This window comes from Dromaius novaehollandiae, chromosome 1, assembly GCF_036370855.1.
Source record: "Dromaius novaehollandiae isolate bDroNov1 chromosome 1, bDroNov1.hap1, whole genome shotgun sequence".
NCBI lineage: Eukaryota > Metazoa > Chordata > Aves > Casuariiformes > Dromaiidae > Dromaius > Dromaius novaehollandiae.
The window spans coordinates 212,047,975-212,065,458 of record NC_088098.1 but is presented as its reverse complement, the minus strand read 5'-3'; the positions used below and the strand labels follow the sequence as shown (position 1 = coordinate 212,065,458).

Genomic DNA, 17,484 nt, shown 5'->3' with positions numbered 1-17,484 from the left:
CTTAAAACTAAATGGTTAAAGCCCACCTCTTCTGTCCACTTGTTCTTCCTAGCAGGACAGGAGGTCAGTTTGCTTGCCACACATGCTCGCAGGAGCTGTTATTTGCAGTCCTTTTGCTTGTTTGATGTGAACAGTCTTCACACTCGGTGATAGTAGTTGTCACATACGTAATGCCTTATGTTTCCTAAAGGTTGCATAACCCATATGTTGCCTTTGCTAGGTAGTTCATTAATGTCCTATTGCGCATAGGAAGGGCCAGGGATGCTGAGAGGTTTCTGGTTTGCATAAGGCCAGATATTCCCTATTTGATGTCCCTCTGTGCAATCTACCAGATTTTTCTGCATCTCATGCTTATGTATAAATATATATTTTTATGATCATCGTTTGTCTTCCCATAGTCCTCAAGCCTTTTGAAGCACTGTAGCCTGTAACTTGTTTTTTCTCAGCCATCTTGGTACACTGTGTTTCTTTCTAAAATTTAATAGGCTTCTATTTATAAATGAGAACTTCAGATTTTAAAATACAGCCTCACGTAGGAGTTTTAAAGCCCAGGTCTACAAAAAGAGCACTGTGGGCTAATAGGAGTTCTCTCTCTGTATTTGCTGCTGTTGTGTGTGAAGATCAGGAATGGTAAATGATTTAGTGATGGGTTAGGTTTGGATGAGGCTCAGTGCAAGTTGCCAGAAAGTTTCTTAGAAAATACTGAATTCCCTCCCTTTGGTCTATAACATTTCAAATTTTTGAGCTTTCCAGAGCTGAAGATCAAATGAAGAGACTTAAAATAATTGAGGCAGGAAACAGCGTTTGCTCAGACCTCTAGCTCTTTTGTCACCGGTCATCTAAATTAAGGTTTGGAATCCAAGAGTAAAAGTAGTTTTTGAGATTCTTTTATAGTTATCAAAGTTCACTGAGGAAACTTCTTTGCTCTCCTTCCTGGTGTTCCGCTTGCATTTCTCACTTCTATTTTGGCTGCTGCTTTTTTTCCTCCCCCATTCTTCATGCCTTTTCCAGCTTCAGAGCCCTACATTTTCCCAATTCTAGTTCTCCGAAAGCTGGAAAGACTCTCTTGAAATGTGTTGGCATCTTTTTCTTTAAAAAGTCACCTATGCCAAAGACTTCAGTAGTCAGAGAATACTCAAAATTCTTAGGAGGAGGAGTAGATGCAATCATAAAAAAACGAGAAACCGAAGTAAAACCATCTTAAGTCCGTTAGGTTGGATCTTACCTAACGTTGAACACCTCTCACCGATGAAACAATAATAGGTCATTTATTTTAAGCCAACATTTTTCAATATTGTTGCAACCCAGAAGTCTTTTCGTTCACAAACTCTCATGCCAATGGGAGAAAAGAAATGCAATTATAACCCTAAACTTACCAATAAGCTATTTGAGGCCTCTGAGCAAATCTGATGTTTCCTGAGAGACACTCGCTACCTAATATTACCTTGTAGTGATGCAGGTTACTGTTAATCAGTTGAATGTGATTTCTTGCATGTGCAAGGCAGAAATTTCCAGTTCGTGCTGAGTTCAGATTTGTACTTTCTTTTTTTGCTCTCCATCTTTGGAGCTACCCTGATTCACGGCAGGGGTTGGATGACAGTATCATACATAGGAGTTTTTCGGAGACTGGTTGTGAAGGAGTTTTCTTTCTTGTGTAGTGTGAATTAATCCTATTGGCCCAATCTTTTCCAGTTTAATTATTGAAATTCATAGGTATCCACAGATTATCTTGAGACCCACTATACTTAGCTGATCTAAAGGATAAATGGGTTGGATAACATCTGGGAGATATTTAGGAAAACGGTTTCCTGTATGCTATAGCTGCAGACATTCCTATGGACATCACCTTGTGTGAATTGCCAAAGGCTAACACCAGCCATGGTGTTAGCAGCAACGTGGAGTCGTTTAGAACAATCTGGCATGAAAAATGTTCCCAATATTTGTGTTTATTGACAGCATTTCTAGAGAAACGTATCTTCAGCCTCCCCAGAGCACATTTAGTTTTTGTCATGTCTTTTCTCAGCAGAGCACTAGGATCTGTACTATCTTCCTGACCAGTATCCCCAGCCTTGCACTAATATGCTGGTAGATGACTGCTTGCTGGCTGGAGGAGAAATGCAAGGAGCACATTCTTTATGTTTTCCTAGGGAGAGACATTCAGGGGTGTGGGGTGGAAGTTTTCTTGGACCTGATTGAAGTGCTTTATTGGGGAAACTCTGTTAGGTAAAGAAAATTCAGAAGCTTTTGCTGGCAAAAGCTTTAGGACTAAAGCAGCTCTGTCAGTATAGAAGGTCTATCAATATAGAAGACCACACTTACTTGTTGTCTGTCCCATATGAGGAGACAGTATGTATCAAAGACCTTTTAATCAATATAACTGTCCCTATAGAACAGGGCTGTATTGTTTGAATTGGTATATTGGTACTATGCTTCAAGTGCTGCAACAAGTGTATTTAGAGGAACTCAGATGGCTTGTAAGTGAAGTCCAACCTTGCTGCCTTCAGGCAAGCAAAACTCTCAGGGATGTTTCCATTTTGCTTAAGCATAGTTGAGCATTAGGTTTAAAGGGTCAAACTAATGTACAGATATTTCAAAGGATACTGTGGAGTTTATTCCTGTCTTGTGCTGTAGTTGTGTCGTTGCTTATGCCAGTGTAAAGTGAATTTAAAATAATGATATTCTGATTTCAAAGCACTTATGTACATTTCTGTACTCAGCAGTTGAGTAGATGTCACAAGCATGCAAGCGTAGTGTGCCTGCTCCATATAGGCTTGTAATTCAGTTTTTGTGTTCACAAATCCGTTCAGATTTCCAGTTTATTATTTCCTGTTTATTATTATCTTTTCATGCAAAAACCGAGTGCCCACCTGTTACATTTTTACTGAAAAAATTGAAGCTAAAATTTTTGTGTATCATCTTGCAAAACGTGGAGTTTTAGTGATTCTAAAATTTCTTTGCAAAACATGAGAACATTGCAAAGATCAGAGACCAAGGAAATCCTTCTGCTTTTAAGGTACTGGTTAGTATTGCAAGTGCCATCCAGATCTCTGGTATGGAGACTGAGAAGTATCTTAAGTACTACTTCTGCAAAAAGTACTTTACTTCTGATGTAAGTGATTTTACACCGTTTTACCAAAGTGAATGATAAAACAAATTAATTTTAGAATTTCCTTTCTTGTTTTGAAATATGTATAATATAATACTTAGTCTTGCATATTTTTAGTTTATGTTTAAGAGCAGTGCTTCAAGGAACAGTTTTCTATTGGTAAGAAGTTCATGTCTCCTGATCTGTAATATATATTTCTCTATACTGTTTGTATGGATGGGTTCATACATTTATTGTTAACAGTGTCGCTGGAAAACTTCTTTTTCCTTCTAAGTGATAAGGAAGCAATGCTTCATTCAAATATTATTTGGGTTGTATTAACAATGTATTTTTTGTGTCATTTTATTTTTTATTTTCTCAGTTGTATAAGCATTGATACAACAGATGTTCTAGTTCATGGTGTAACTGTCTACTTACGCAGCTTTAAAAACCTACATTGCATAAAAATGTGTCTGGGGACTATAAAGTGTGGTTTATCCTCTAGTGATCACATCTAGAAGAATAACTCCAAGGAAAGGGTCTTTTATGAATCTGTTGGAAATTGATACATTATACTAAACAAAAACTCATTCTGTAAGAAAAAATATTGAATCATTTCTTGTAAGATAAAATTTTGGATTGTTTGAGGGAGGAAGCAGTTTTCCAAAGAAATCTAATAAGCAAAGTTACTCATTTACAGTTTTCTGTCAATATCACATGTATCTCTGATTCGCTGTATTATAGAAATTTTTCATTCTCTGATCAGTAACATAAATCATGAACATTTATGAACTTGATCAACATCTATGTAGCGAAAAAGTGATAAAATTTACAGAATTGATAGCTAGCTTGGCTTAAGTGATAATCTCTTGGACAATATACTGTAGGACCATAAACTCTATTTTATCCTGAAAGAAATTTTTCTTCCTATTTTATTAAGATGTTATGAGTTTGTTTCTTATTTAAACAAAATAGTAATGCAGATGCTGTCTAGAATATATGTGAGTTTCTGTAGGACTCTGTATATCTGAGTGGTTCCTACCAAAGTGATTTTTCAAAGCCAATAGGACCAGTCATTTGAGTCAAAGTTTGTACAATTAGACTCCAATCAATATTATGCTTGGTTTTATTTAACATTTCAGATTAGCATATTAATTTAAAAATAGTGTCATAGTATGCAAAGCAGCACTAAGAAAAGCTAGAATTATGTCCAGCAGACTTCATGGAGTATAGCTAATATTTATTTTTAAGTGGTCTTTCATTAGTGCACAACGAACCTACTTAAGACCCTGAGGCTCTGAACTTGGAATATTAGATCGTTTGTTTAGTAGGTTTTTGGTCTTGCTTGAATTAGGTTTTGGCATAAGCACTGAAGAGTAATGGAACAATGGAATGAAGATTTCTTGGTCCCATTTCATGGCACAGTCAGACTGTAAGGTACAGGATTTATTTTGGCTGCCAAAAATTAACTGTGTACTCCAGTGGCTATTGTTACCCCACATATACAGTGGTCCAGGCCTTCTTGAAAACCACCAGTCTGCCATTCCCCTTGATGAGAAGAATGTGTTGGCATTGAGCGTCAGAAACTTGTGTTTGATTTGTGTGGCGGGGAATGTGGTTCTTATTTAACTATAGTGCTGCAGTCCAGGCAGTTCGTTCTTCCAGTTTGATGTTACTTAAGCTTCATAGCTTTCAGACAGCCTAAATGACAATGTAGTGGATGTCCTCATCTGTTTTGGGCATAACTGGGAGTTGAAGATGGCTATCATCTTGGAGGAAGCACTTAACATTCCTCAGACCTGGCCGTATTACTGTATTATTTCATATTTCTGTGTGATTGCCACGCAGAGGCACTGATTGTCGCCATGCAGAGGTGCTGAACAGGATTAAGCCTCATTATGCTAAGTACAATGCAAATCCATATGAAGATCCGATCTCAAGTAGTTTATAATCAATAAGGTTTGACCAAAAGGCTGAAAATTGCCTTTTGAAAGCCTAATCTACTGCCAAATGACTAGATAGTCTAATAGTCTCCATAAGCTCCTTGGCTTTTCAGGAGCGCTCCAGGAACAGCAGTTGCACAGCCGCCCCGACCCGCTGCAATACTCTTGGTCAAGAGATGTTTCCAGCTGATAAGGTAACACCAGCGATAGCTCTCAGCAAAAGCAGAGCCAGCTGGAGGTGGCCAGGGAAATTCCTATCAGCTTCTTGAACCCGCAGAGCCCCTCAGAGGCCCAGTGTAATTGTATTTAAAGTTACTGCTGATATCTGCCTCCTGCTCCCTCCGTGTGTGATTCTTTATGCCGGCATGTGCAACACCTCACAGACTATTTGGAAAACTTGATCTACTACCGAGTGCAGTTGTGTGGGGAAAAACTGCAACTCCATGCAAGGGCTTAGGATAGGAAGCGAGAAGTAATGTATCCTATTAAAGCTGGAAAAGAAAATCAGGCAGACAGATAATTACTTGATCTGGGATTTAGCCAGGATTTAGAGTTAACACTAGGACTGTGCTCTGTAACTGTTAAGTTCTGTGCAGTTTTAGGGTTTGGAACTGCTCTGGGGTCAACTCAGAGTAGGCTGTTTTTCATCTTGCTGAATTAAAAATAATAATCTGAATTAAAATAAAAACTCTGCTCATTGCAAAAAAAAAAAAAAAAAGGATGCTACTTTTAAGTGTTTGTCTTTTAAATAAGAACCACGCACTTCAGAGAAGGAATGATTGACGAGAAGATGTCAATACCATTCCCACAATGACTAAGAAAGGAGGAGTGGTAGGGTGTCTCCGTTGTGTGCAGGCCAACGGGAGGCATGCATTCAAATCCGCTTTCCCTCATTTAAGCTCTGAAGAGTGGCCTCAGGATGAGACACTTTGCAGTAGTTTTCTTCCAGTCCGTGCTGTTTCACTGTAATACAAATAATCATGCACATGTTGCACCAAAGAGCTAATGTGAGAATGACTGTCTGCATTGGTGGTGAAGGTGGATGCCTGATTCCAGTCAATGCTTTAAGCTGTTAATTAATTATTTTGTACAGGGGAGGCAGAACTCCGAGTATACAGACAAAAGCACAGGCATCACAGGCAGGCCGGACACACTTCTATGATCTCAGTGAAAGCTGTGGTATGACTGGGGTTTTCAAGAGAGACAAGACCAAGCTTATATGTAGAACTAGTTCTGTATTCCCAACAATTTCTTGTCAGAATTACTCCACTTGAGCACAGAACCTTGTTTTGAGGCTGTGCTTTCGATTTGGGTAGCAATGAGCTAGTGGAGTAGTCTGATTTGGCAGAACCAACTGTTGAAAGCACTTTGCTTTCTGCCTCTTGGAGCTGCTCTCTCACGGGTGTCCAGGTGCTCCACGTTGGCCTTTGAGAGAGCTGATCTCTCCCTTTAGATTGTAGATGGGTCTTAACTGCACTACTGCTTTAACCAAAGATGCACTGCAGTTGCCTAACCCTTGCCTCCTCCAGTGACTGCTCATAATGTTCCCTAATCTTCCTCACTGCTGAACATATATACATACATATATATATATACATGAAAAATGTATATATAATTCCCGTTTTTATTCATTATGTGTTTTTCGTTTCTCTGATGAAATGCATGTGATCAGCCAACATTTCTGTGAGGACAGAGAAGAGAAATCGTATCTTCTTAAACATTAAATATTAATTAAATAATTTGTGAATATTGTCAATATGCAGAATACACAGCTTGTTTCTTCACATGCTATGAACTCCTTTAATTATCACAACACAAGGCCCATCAAGTGCTGAACCTTGTTCAAGATCCTTGGACGAACAAAGAGGATCAATTTCCATGTAGCGGAAAAGAAGCTTGCTCTCAGAGATTTGGAGAAAAAGAATGATAAAAGCAGTTTGTTCTGCCTTTGCAAACATTTTGACAGTACTTCATTGAGTTTAATCTAACTAATAAGTCTAACTAACGACCCTATAATGACACTTTTATTGAACCCTACTGTAAGATGTTTAGGTTGAGGCACTTTTTTTCATTGTAGTTTTTAATGTGTCATTTTTTGATATTTGGGAATTTTATTGCAAATTTATGGGACTGTGTAATTACCAAAGTGCGTGCAGACATTTCTGTGTCATACATACATGTGTAAGTGGATGTCTCTGGGAGTTAGCTGGGATAGGGAGAAGGAAAGGGGAAGTTTGGTTCTTTGTCTTCCTGTACCTTCTTATATATAAAATGATGATGTTTGGATTTCGTATGACCTGTCTTGGAGACCTGCCTTTCAGATATGCATTTGCTATTCAGAGAAGAGGGAAGCGAGCCTTGGATTCTAACCATGCTTCAGATACTTTTTCCAAATATGTTTTAAGGCCAGTTTTCCTGCATGGATATCCATAATGGTTATTCTCTATAATTTTGTGGCTTCTGCAAATTGTAATCTTGTTCAAAGCACATAGTATCCAGCTAGTTTTAGATAAATAAAAGATAAACACTTGTTGTACATGTCATTTGAAAGATTGTTTTGCCTTTGCAGAGAGATCTCAGATATACAATAGTCTTCTCATTTTGGTGTTCGGTTAATCTTTCCATTTTGCCTGTGTTGTAATGCTGTTCATGGCATACACTTAGCAACAGAATGCAACACCATTTGGTGTAAGTGTTCATTACATATGAATGAGGCCTTTAGAAAGTATTTGAATGCTTTCCTGAGTCAATAAAAGACTGTTTTTGTTCATTTTTTAGATACTGACCGAGCTTTAGTGCTGCTGGAAGAATACTGTAAAAAACTAAAGAAGCCAGAAGAGCAACAACTGAAAAAAGCTATCAGAAAGGTGATGGGCATCTTTAAGAGCAGCTTATTTCAAGCACTTCTAGGTAGGTACTAATGTTTAAAGCTAGATACATGTTTCTGAAGGCCAGATCTAGGTCAGACCTATAACTTTTTTTTTATTGGTCACTATCTAATTTGTGTTGACAATGCAACAGCACATTGAGATGATCCTTCCAGGTTCTTTATGGGTAAACTTGTCCAGATATTTCAATGGCATTTCCTTATTTATAACAAAGAAAGAGTAACAAAAAGTCATGCAAAGTAGGACATTGAATGGTTACTCCTAAACCTTGCTGCTTTCCTTTTTTCATGAAAATTACTGAACCACAGTAGGATATAATTGTTCATGCAAAGTTGAAGGTGAAACTGCACCTCCACACAGGTAAATGGCCAAAGTTTCATTGACTTTGCTGGGGGCAAAATATGTAAAATCTTTATGTGGCTTTTGCATTGTTTTTATGAGAAGTGTCAGCCAAGGGACCTCAGAAATTAGTCAAGGAAAATGCTCAAGGATGCAATGGAACTTCTGCAGAATGTTCCCAGTCGATGTGGTGTTGCAGAGGTGATTTTATATAAAATAATGCTTTCAAGATCTTGAACTTATATTGAATTCTACCGTGAGATGTTTAAGATAAGTGCTGTTGCTTCCCTATTGTGCCTTGCCCAGTGCAGTGTATGCGCTCCCAGTCATAGGAGGTGGTGGTAGTGATGGCCTGTTATTCTTGCTCCACCTCGCTCTGCCACCTTGCTCACGTTGTGTTGGCCCCTTACTTTTATTCCTTCACAAATATCTGCAAATTTGGTCCAGAACTACTCCGCTACAGAAGGGAGCATTTCTTAGTGCGAATGTCAGCTGTGGAAAAAAATGTACCTTAAAATTGTGGTGGTTTGAAGCCAGGGTACCAGTTTTGCTCATTGCAGAGCTACATTCAGTAGGTGTTAGGTAATAAAATTTGATTATACACCACAGAAGCACATCAATACTGCACTATTACTATGAAGAGGAGGGAGGTCTGGGAATAGTTTCAGTAATTTCTGTAGCATTTATGAAAAATGTATGTTACCAGTCTCCATTTCCTGCAAATGGAAGTAATTAATGTCAGTGCTATTTTACTTGTAATTTTGCTCGGCTTCTTCAGAGTGATAAGCTTTATTTTATAAATCCTACATAATTTTTAATGGCTATGTATTATAAAAAAGCAAATAAATTCGTAACAATTTTGCCAAATACTTATAAGTAGCTTTGAACTAAAGAAAAAAAAAGGGGGAAGTTTCTGATATAATTTTTACGAAGATAACCATGAATATAAAAGTATGTATTGAAGAAATATGCAAATCTCTGAAACAATGTTAGTTGTTCATTTACTTTTGTAGTACTTTGAAATAATCCTTCAAAGTATTCTAGCAACATGTGTTCTTTGAGTGTGGCCACCCTGCAGTATTTTTTGATGCATTACATATGCGAGAAATGAACAAGTCATTATAGCTACATTAAGGTTGAATCCAAAGAATAAAGGCAATCTTTTGTTTGCCAAAATAACATACTGAAGAGTGAGGTGTTTCAGAAGTTAGTTAGAATTTTAGTTTGTAGGCCTTTGGATATCTTTTCCTTGTCCTTCAAAACTTCTTTTTATTAAAGAGATCTGGGAATCAGAAGACATTCGAAGTCTCTCATTATTACATTTGGTTTGCTGTCTGGTTGGTCTGGATTCTGGAGTAATACAAAAAAGTGGCCTCTTAGCAATATTTTAAGTGTGGAAGATGATGTTGTTACACAATCAATAATGAGGTTCTTGTATACACAGTATTTCAGAAAAAAAACCACTTCCATGACATCTGTTTTAGCTTCCCATCATATTTTCTTCCACTCACCTTTACGTCAGATCACCCGAAAAAGAAGAGCTTTTGGTCTCTGTCAAAATTCTGTACTGCTTATGTTCTTTGTCTTTCATATTTACAAAATGTCTGGTGATCTTGAAAGTGTTCAATTTTGGGTAATATTCAGAGACTGAGTGTTCAACACTTTCCCAGACTTCATCTCCTTTATAGCAGACAAACATCTGTTTTTATCCATAACTGATTGACCTTTTGGTTATTTAGGCTGTAACAATAAATTAAAAATAGGATTTTTGTACAGAAGCATTAGCCTGGATGCAAAAGTGCATGTTTCTACCAGGCATAAAATTAACATTGTCTTAAGTGCAAAATTCAGCTTTTGTTGGTCCTACAGTTTAGGTGGAATTGCATTCCTTTAGGACCAAATTCAGCTGTTGTGATCATTTCTGTCCTTTAAGTGATTGCATTGTGTTCAGTTCTAGTTAACTTCCAAATTTCTTTAAAAATCCATAGATTATCTTTAAATTTAGTGTAACAAGAACTGGCAAAGAAGAATAGATATAGTTAGAAACACTTCAGATCTAAGCATCTAAGTTTGAGTATTATCTAGCTCCGTTTGTTCTCAAATATATGCTTGTGTGATTTGATTCATGCAGCCATGGTTGAACGTAGACTCTCAATAGTTGCATGACTTTTTTTAATCTTCAGTGTGTTTCATAAATATTAAGTGTTGACTACTGACCTGGGGATTAACATGAGAGATGCAATGCTGGAAAATTATCTGAGGATTCAGTATTTTTCGTGAATATATTCTGCGCATGCAAAAAAGCGACTACAAATATTGAAGTAACGGCTCTGTAAGTGATTTGCTGAAGGATTATTGATGGATTGGCCTTTTACATTTTAATTCTGGTTCAAAAGCATCTCCTTCTCCCTTCAGGCTGTTCTTGTTGCTAGACTTCTTATTAGGGCTGCTGGATCTAGTTATTGCTGAGTTAGTTGCTGAGAGGCACATTTTCAAAGTGACATGTGGAGCTGCAGTCTCTGGAGTCCCATTAGGCTCAAGTGGCCCAAACACAATGCTTTGAAAATCTAGCTCTATTTTTCTAAAAGGAAGGTGGAGGAGAAAAAGGAAAAAATCTCTTAGTGATGAAGTGGATGGAAATGGAGTGAAAGGGAAAGAAGTCCTATCTAGATATCGACATTTCTCTAAATCAATTCCAAATTATTTTTGCAAAAAGGGTGGAACCAATAGCTGCCTTCTATGACACGGTGAGAATGTAGGTTATAGCGCTGTAGCTATCATGAATGCATAAAGATTTTTGCTTTGATAGCGGCATCCGTAGCTGGATGGCATTAAAATAACTGGGTCCTTGCAAATTGTAGCACATGTTGTTGTGATACGAGTGTGTATTTTTAGAAGTAACTCCACAAGGAAGAGAGAATTAAACTGACCTTCAGCATAACCTGCGGAAATCCAAATGCCTCATTTGTTGGGTTTGTCTCATCACGGGGCAGACTGTAGAGATAAAAGAGAAAAACCACGAAATAGAGTAATAATAGCAGCAGCAACAACAGTAATAGGAAACGAAAAAATCCTGATCATCTGGACATGTGAAAACTACTAAGCATTTTTTTTTCAGTTCTGTTCTTCATGAAACTTAATCAGTATTTATAATGCAACGTATACAGTTTAGTATAATATATTGCTAAAAACCTCTGCTATATATTTGTCTAGTCTTCATTTCATTAAGAAAAGTGCATGATTTTACAGTTTAGAAAGCCATTCTGTGGAATGAGAATGGATGAAAGGTTTATGTGAAGGTTTTTTTTTTTTTTTGTAGCTATATCTCTATAAAACATCATTTTGTTTCTAGCAGGAATTAATGTGCCACAAATAGCTATAATCATCTTATGCAGTATTAGGTAAAACCTAATCTCTGTAGGTTTTTCTGAAATTTGGATAAACTCAGTCTCTAGAGGGTGACGTGTTTCCTGGGGACTTTTAAACCATGTCTTATCTTTTTTTCCGATGCTTGTGTAACTTTGCCTGTATTTTAAACTGGCAGGTTTTCAGCTAAAATCTCCATCATCTTCTTTTTTCTTATGGTATTGTACCTTATCTGCACAATAATGTGGATATTATAAAACTGTCTGTCTTAAAAGTTGCTATGGTAAACACTATAGTAAGGATTACATAATTTACTGGTCATCTGTGACACAGCCCATATTTAGAGACTTGAGATATGATTTTATGTTTTTAATAAGAGGGGTTTTTTTTTAGACTCTTCAGCTCATTCATCGCACTTTTATATAAACCCTGATATAACAGTCCATTTTAAAAGAGTGACTATGTCTTTTAAACCAAGTTGTGAAGGAGGTCGGATTATTCTGCAATCATGTATTATTTTTCTATTAATTTTTTTATAAATTAAGTGGCAGTCTAACTAAGCAGCATTATATTGGTATCTGAAGGTCCAAGAAGCTAGTTATATCTTGCACCCCTCTATTTTACTGGAAGGTGCTGTAAGACAGCTAAGATATATAAGGAGGACATAAAATACAGCCATTTGCCACTTTAAGAGAGCCTAAGCAGGCTCCCATTCGCTTTTATTATTATTATGATATTCTGAAACCAGTAAAGTACATATCTATTAAAATATGTATAAGCCATTGAGAGATGCCAGTATTTAGTACTGTAAGCATAAAGCAGGTGATGAGATGGGTTCTGTGGGTTTGTCTTGGTTTGATTGACTTTGGTGTCTAAAAAGCTGTGAGCTGGGACTGAAACTCCTCTTGGACTTAGGGCATTTACTGATGCTCTCTTCTCCGTGAATTATCTGATAAGCAGTGCCTCCACTAGGGAAGTTTTAAGAGAGTCTCTCCTTTGGACAGAGCTATGTCTTTTTACGCTCAGTATTAAAAAAATCTAACACTGCTGGGGAGGTGTATGTAGATGCAGACAGGCACATACAGACATGAGGTATCCAATAAGCCCCTTTTCCTTGTGAAATCCACTTAAAATGTGATCAACCTTATGGCCAGAGGAGTGGGGGCTGAGAGGTAGTCTGAAACAAAGACCCTTCTTTGGGTCTTTTCTGGGGAAGGTTTTAACCTGAAGACTTAAAGAGAATTTTGAGTGTGTGGAACTATGGAAATGTAATTATAAGCCATGGTTATGTAAGGGTGTATGGACAAGAATTCAAAGTCAATGGAAAATCAAGGAAGAAAATTTCCACTGGAAAACTTTGTAGAAACTTCAGGATAGTTAGATATTAAAGTAAGTGGAGAGGAAGTTGTCATAGGAATAATATTGGGATATTGAAACATGCATCTGTGACAAAAGGAAAATGCTAAGAATGAAGAAGGGGCAAGATTTTGATAGACTTAACCACGTGTGTCAATTAAGAATAATAATAACCCCCCCACACACACGCATTTGTAGGTTTTAATGCTGAGAAATATAATTATGCTGTTGGCCATACTGACAGAGGAGAAAGGTAGAGCCAAGGAATTTGATTAGGCATGTTAAGTTTAAGGAAAACCATTTTAATCATGACAGAAAGAAATTTGAGACCAGTGGAAGGAGATGGGTCAAGATGGGAGAAGAGATGTGTGGAGCAGCAGGATAAATGGTGAGAAGAGCAGGAGACCTGCAACATGGTTCTGGGCTGGAGAAGGCAGATGCATCAAAGTAGGTGCTGAAGAGGGAGTATAGAAGTCAGAGGAAAGCCAGGGTAATGCAACACCTTGAAAACCCAGTGTTAGTCATAGATGGTACTGCTGGCCTCCAGTGTTAAAAGGCTCTATGAGATTTGCATAAAAAGCATAGAAATAATCTATAAAATGCCATGGCTTGTTATCAGTTGCTTCTACAATCTGAGTCTTTAAGAAACACTGGAGTTGTATTTCATTCTTAAAATTGTTAGAGTTGAGGATTTCAAAATGAAGAACGTGCTTGACAATCACCTTTGTGAAATGATAGCAACCTTGGCTGGTACCGACCTTTCTCAATCCACAGAAAGAATCATCTTTCGGCAGATATTGCTGTGTAAGCATTTCAGGAACCAACAGGACATTAAATAAATTGCTGTACTGGGAAACTTTTCAGTAGGGAAAAACAGCTGGGTATTATCTAGTCACACTCACCAAGCTCGCTCTCAATAGATGTTTTACTCCGTTTTTGTGTTTGGCAGGTTTAGCTACTTAAACTGCTCTTGAATGTAAGGTTACTGATCTCTTATGTCATTCTTCTCTAAATGTAATCTCAGTGAGCGGGTTTCTGACTGTGTCAAGCTGTTTCTACCTAGTATCACTCCACTGAATCCCAAAGGAGTTAATCCAGTAGAGCCAAGTCTGCATCTGGCCCAGTAACATTAGGCAATTCTCTTTTGGAGGGCCTGAATCCAACATTTGCTAAGTCAATAGAAAAACTCCCATTGACTTGGGCTGCCTTGGATGATGTGTTAGAGTGATTCTTCCAGAAATTTATATTCAGACCTTTCCCAACTGAGAAATAAAGATTCCTCTATAGACATATCTAAAAATATTTAAATGCTTTCTGGCTATTACAAATGTTGAGGAGCAAAAAAATGTGCAAAAACCCTTCAGTGCTTTGTCACATTTGAGAAGCACTCAAATGACATCTCTGACAATGGGGAAGCCTGTTATTACTCCTCACAGAGTCCTACTTTCCCAAACTGGCATCTTTCTTTGTTGCAGCATAAATTACAGCAGAACTGAAATTTAAATTCAAGGGCAGCTTTTGTTTTGCCTGAAGACAGCTGCAGCTGCTTTTATTCTTGAAGTCCAATTCTCTTAGTAAGCAAATTTGTGCTTTCCCTCAAAAGAGCTAAAGGTAGCAGTGCTAGATCTTTGGGATGATTCGAAGTCGTGTGATCTTTTTTTATGAGCTGTGGGTTGGATCGCAGCCAGCTGTGGGAAATAACCCTTGCAGTTCTCCAGTGAGAGTCTGGTATCGCGTACAGCGTGAACAATTTGTTGTACAGATAGCAGATCTAATGTAACCTGGTTTCCTATGGATTTGTATCCCACCACCGTATTTGCTCCCACTGCAATGTGAAATTTCCCTTGCAGTATCTTCAGTTCTCTCCCGCTCTTTTAACTCTCCCCACAGTATCTGGAGATCCTTCACATGTGCCCTGAGCACAAGCTGGGGTGGTAGGTGCTGCGGATGGTTTTGAGCTATGAATGTGCCGATGAGGCAGTGACAGGCTAGACAGAACAGAAATCTGTGCCGTTCACAGTGCAGCCTCTCTCTGAAGTCATTAATTTGGATTTTTTTCCCCTCTTTTACTTAAACATCAGCTTTTATGAAATTTACAGGAACTGAGACTTCTTCACTTCCATCAAGTTTCATTGACATTGGGCACAGGGTTCAAAGTAGGTGACAACCAGCAGGCATTAGACAGACATCACATTACTGTAGGGAAGTCGGGTTAAAGATAACCCAAGAGGATAATTTCACTGAGGTCTAAAACATTGTCCAGTGTTTCGTAGCTGTGTCTGTAAAGGAGGAACTGAAATATTTCTATACTTCCGAAAAATCTCAAAACTGCTGCTTTTGCCATTGGGACTTACTGGGTGTTGCAGTGACACCTTACCAGTTACATATGAGGAGCAAACAGAGCCAGGGCATGGCTCTGTGTCCTTGCTAGCCAGCCTGGAGATGTGAGTAGCACCCGGAAAAGGTGCCACAAGAAGTTCCAATACTTTGGATATTTTCTGCCTTTGTGCAAAGATGCAGAAATCTTGTGCAAGTACCCCACATCAGTTTTTGCTTGAAAGATTTTAAATATTAAAGGCTTCTTAATTACCGGAAAAGACCTGGACCAAAAGCAAAGCTCCGATGCCTCTTAAATATGTGGGAATTTCAATTAGGATTTCATCCTTGCTGCTGACCTTCTCCTTAATAAATGGAACCAAAAGTCTGGATGTGAATGCTGGTGGACTCTGAAAATTTCTGAATCCCAGCCGAGGTCTGTGTTTTGATTCTCAGCCTATCTGTGTACAAGAGGAAACCGATTACAGGACTGCTACAACCTGGGTAATACATAATCGCTTGTAATCCTAATGCAACCCTCTGCTGATGTTTTGCTGCCTTTTAACCAATGAATGATAACATTTACATCTCAGAGAACGAATTCAGAAGCTTTGTGGACTTTTCTCATTTTAAACGCAAAAATCGGGCATTGGAATTAAACCATTTGAACATTTTTTAATATGAGCAAGTATAGTGTTGAGCTTGTTAGATTTTAATATTCAACAAGGAATAAAAGCTGTTTTTGTTCGTGTAGTGTTTTCTTTTATAAAGTATGTCATGGCCATATGGATTGAATGTGTAATTATAATTAATAAAATGCAGTTGTAGCAGCTGTTGCTGTATGGCTGCTCTCCCAGTGTGAAGCTTGTCTTTCTCTTTGCATTAACCAGAGATAGCCTTTTATTACTGGTTTGTGATGAGATCTAGAGACAAATTATTAAGAGATGCGTTGAGATAATCTGTTTTTATTTCAAATGATGCATTCTCCTTTTTCAAGCTAAGGAAACATAAATGGACAATGAGATAGATGACTTTTTGCATTAAGTAGGAAAAGACTGGATGTATAGCCTGCTAATGTAGTTTGTACATCTACTAATAAAAAGGAAGAAAATAATCTGGACCAAGCTGTTCCATCAGTAATCCTAGTGTTTATTTTTGTCTCGAAAATACCAGAACTGTTCTCCCTCTCTAATGTTTTGGTCAGTAGAGTCATTTTAGGCTAAACTATAATGCGATTTTTGTTTAGTGAATATAACTTTTTAAGAAGCTACGTGGTAATTTTAAAATCATAGCAATATGTTGGCCTTGAAGATTATCATAGCTTATGGTTTTCAAAGCTGTTAGAAATAAGCCAAATTTGTGGCCTGGTGCAACCTCTGGCTGTTCCAGAATTGCGAGGCTCTCTTTTTTTAACCCCATAATTATATTCAGTGAGGTGCTTCTGGTATCAGAGCTCAGTGATAAACACCCTCTGATTTATGTGCAGTCAGGGTTGGGCACTGAACAGTAAGATGCACAAAAGTAGACTAGCTCATCTTAAAAAGAAAAGATGGTAACTGCGGATATCATATTTATCTCAAACTTATATTGTAGTTTGCTCACATCTGATTCTGTACTTCGGAGGGTTTTTGGGTATTAAAATACGTCTTGACAAGAAATCCTGAAACCTGCAGTATTAATTCCCATCTTGTGTTTATTCTGTCACGGATTTGTCCACTTTCGGCAGCTGCTTTTGGGCTCCATCACTCTCACCTGTCACCAAGACAGTTCTGAGGTTCCAAGATCTTTTTAAAGAAGTCTGAACCATGTCTTTCGTTTGGTCTTTTCTGTCTCTGTTTTGTCATCAAAATTGTCTGGTTTTGAATTTCTACTGATGTAGTTTACGCACTATTGCGTAAAATCACAGATATTAGAAGTAAAAAATTGCTATTGCAATGGATTGGAAATAGCAAGGAAACCTATATTATGTTATACAGAAATGATGTGTGCGATGATATATAAAAAAAATCATAAAAACTGTGGTCAGAAGTTGGGCAGTGCTATAATTAAGGTAGCATCTGCAAGCTTAGTTCAATACCCTTATGTATATAAAGTGTGATACATCTTAATTGTTTGACTTCAGATTGTTTTCCTTCAGAAATCCTTCTTCATTCAGTGTACAGAAGAGGTAGTGCCCATGAGCAAATATTTA

The 17,484-nt window shown here is 37.7% G+C and overlaps 1 protein-coding gene across 5 annotated transcripts in view; it reads left to right on the top strand.

Annotated features, from left to right (window-relative positions):
- Window positions 1-17,484, top strand: part of DLG2 (discs large MAGUK scaffold protein 2) — a 999,439-nt gene that overhangs the window by 10,601 nt on the left and 971,354 nt on the right. For all 5 annotated transcript variants that reach the window (XM_064505171.1, XM_064505176.1, XM_064505174.1 and 2 more), the window contains one exon: window positions 7,807-7,938. In XM_064505171.1, coding sequence (XP_064361241.1) covers window positions 7,807-7,938 — 132 coding nt within the window. The remainder of the gene's footprint in view (window positions 1-7,806; window positions 7,939-17,484) is intronic.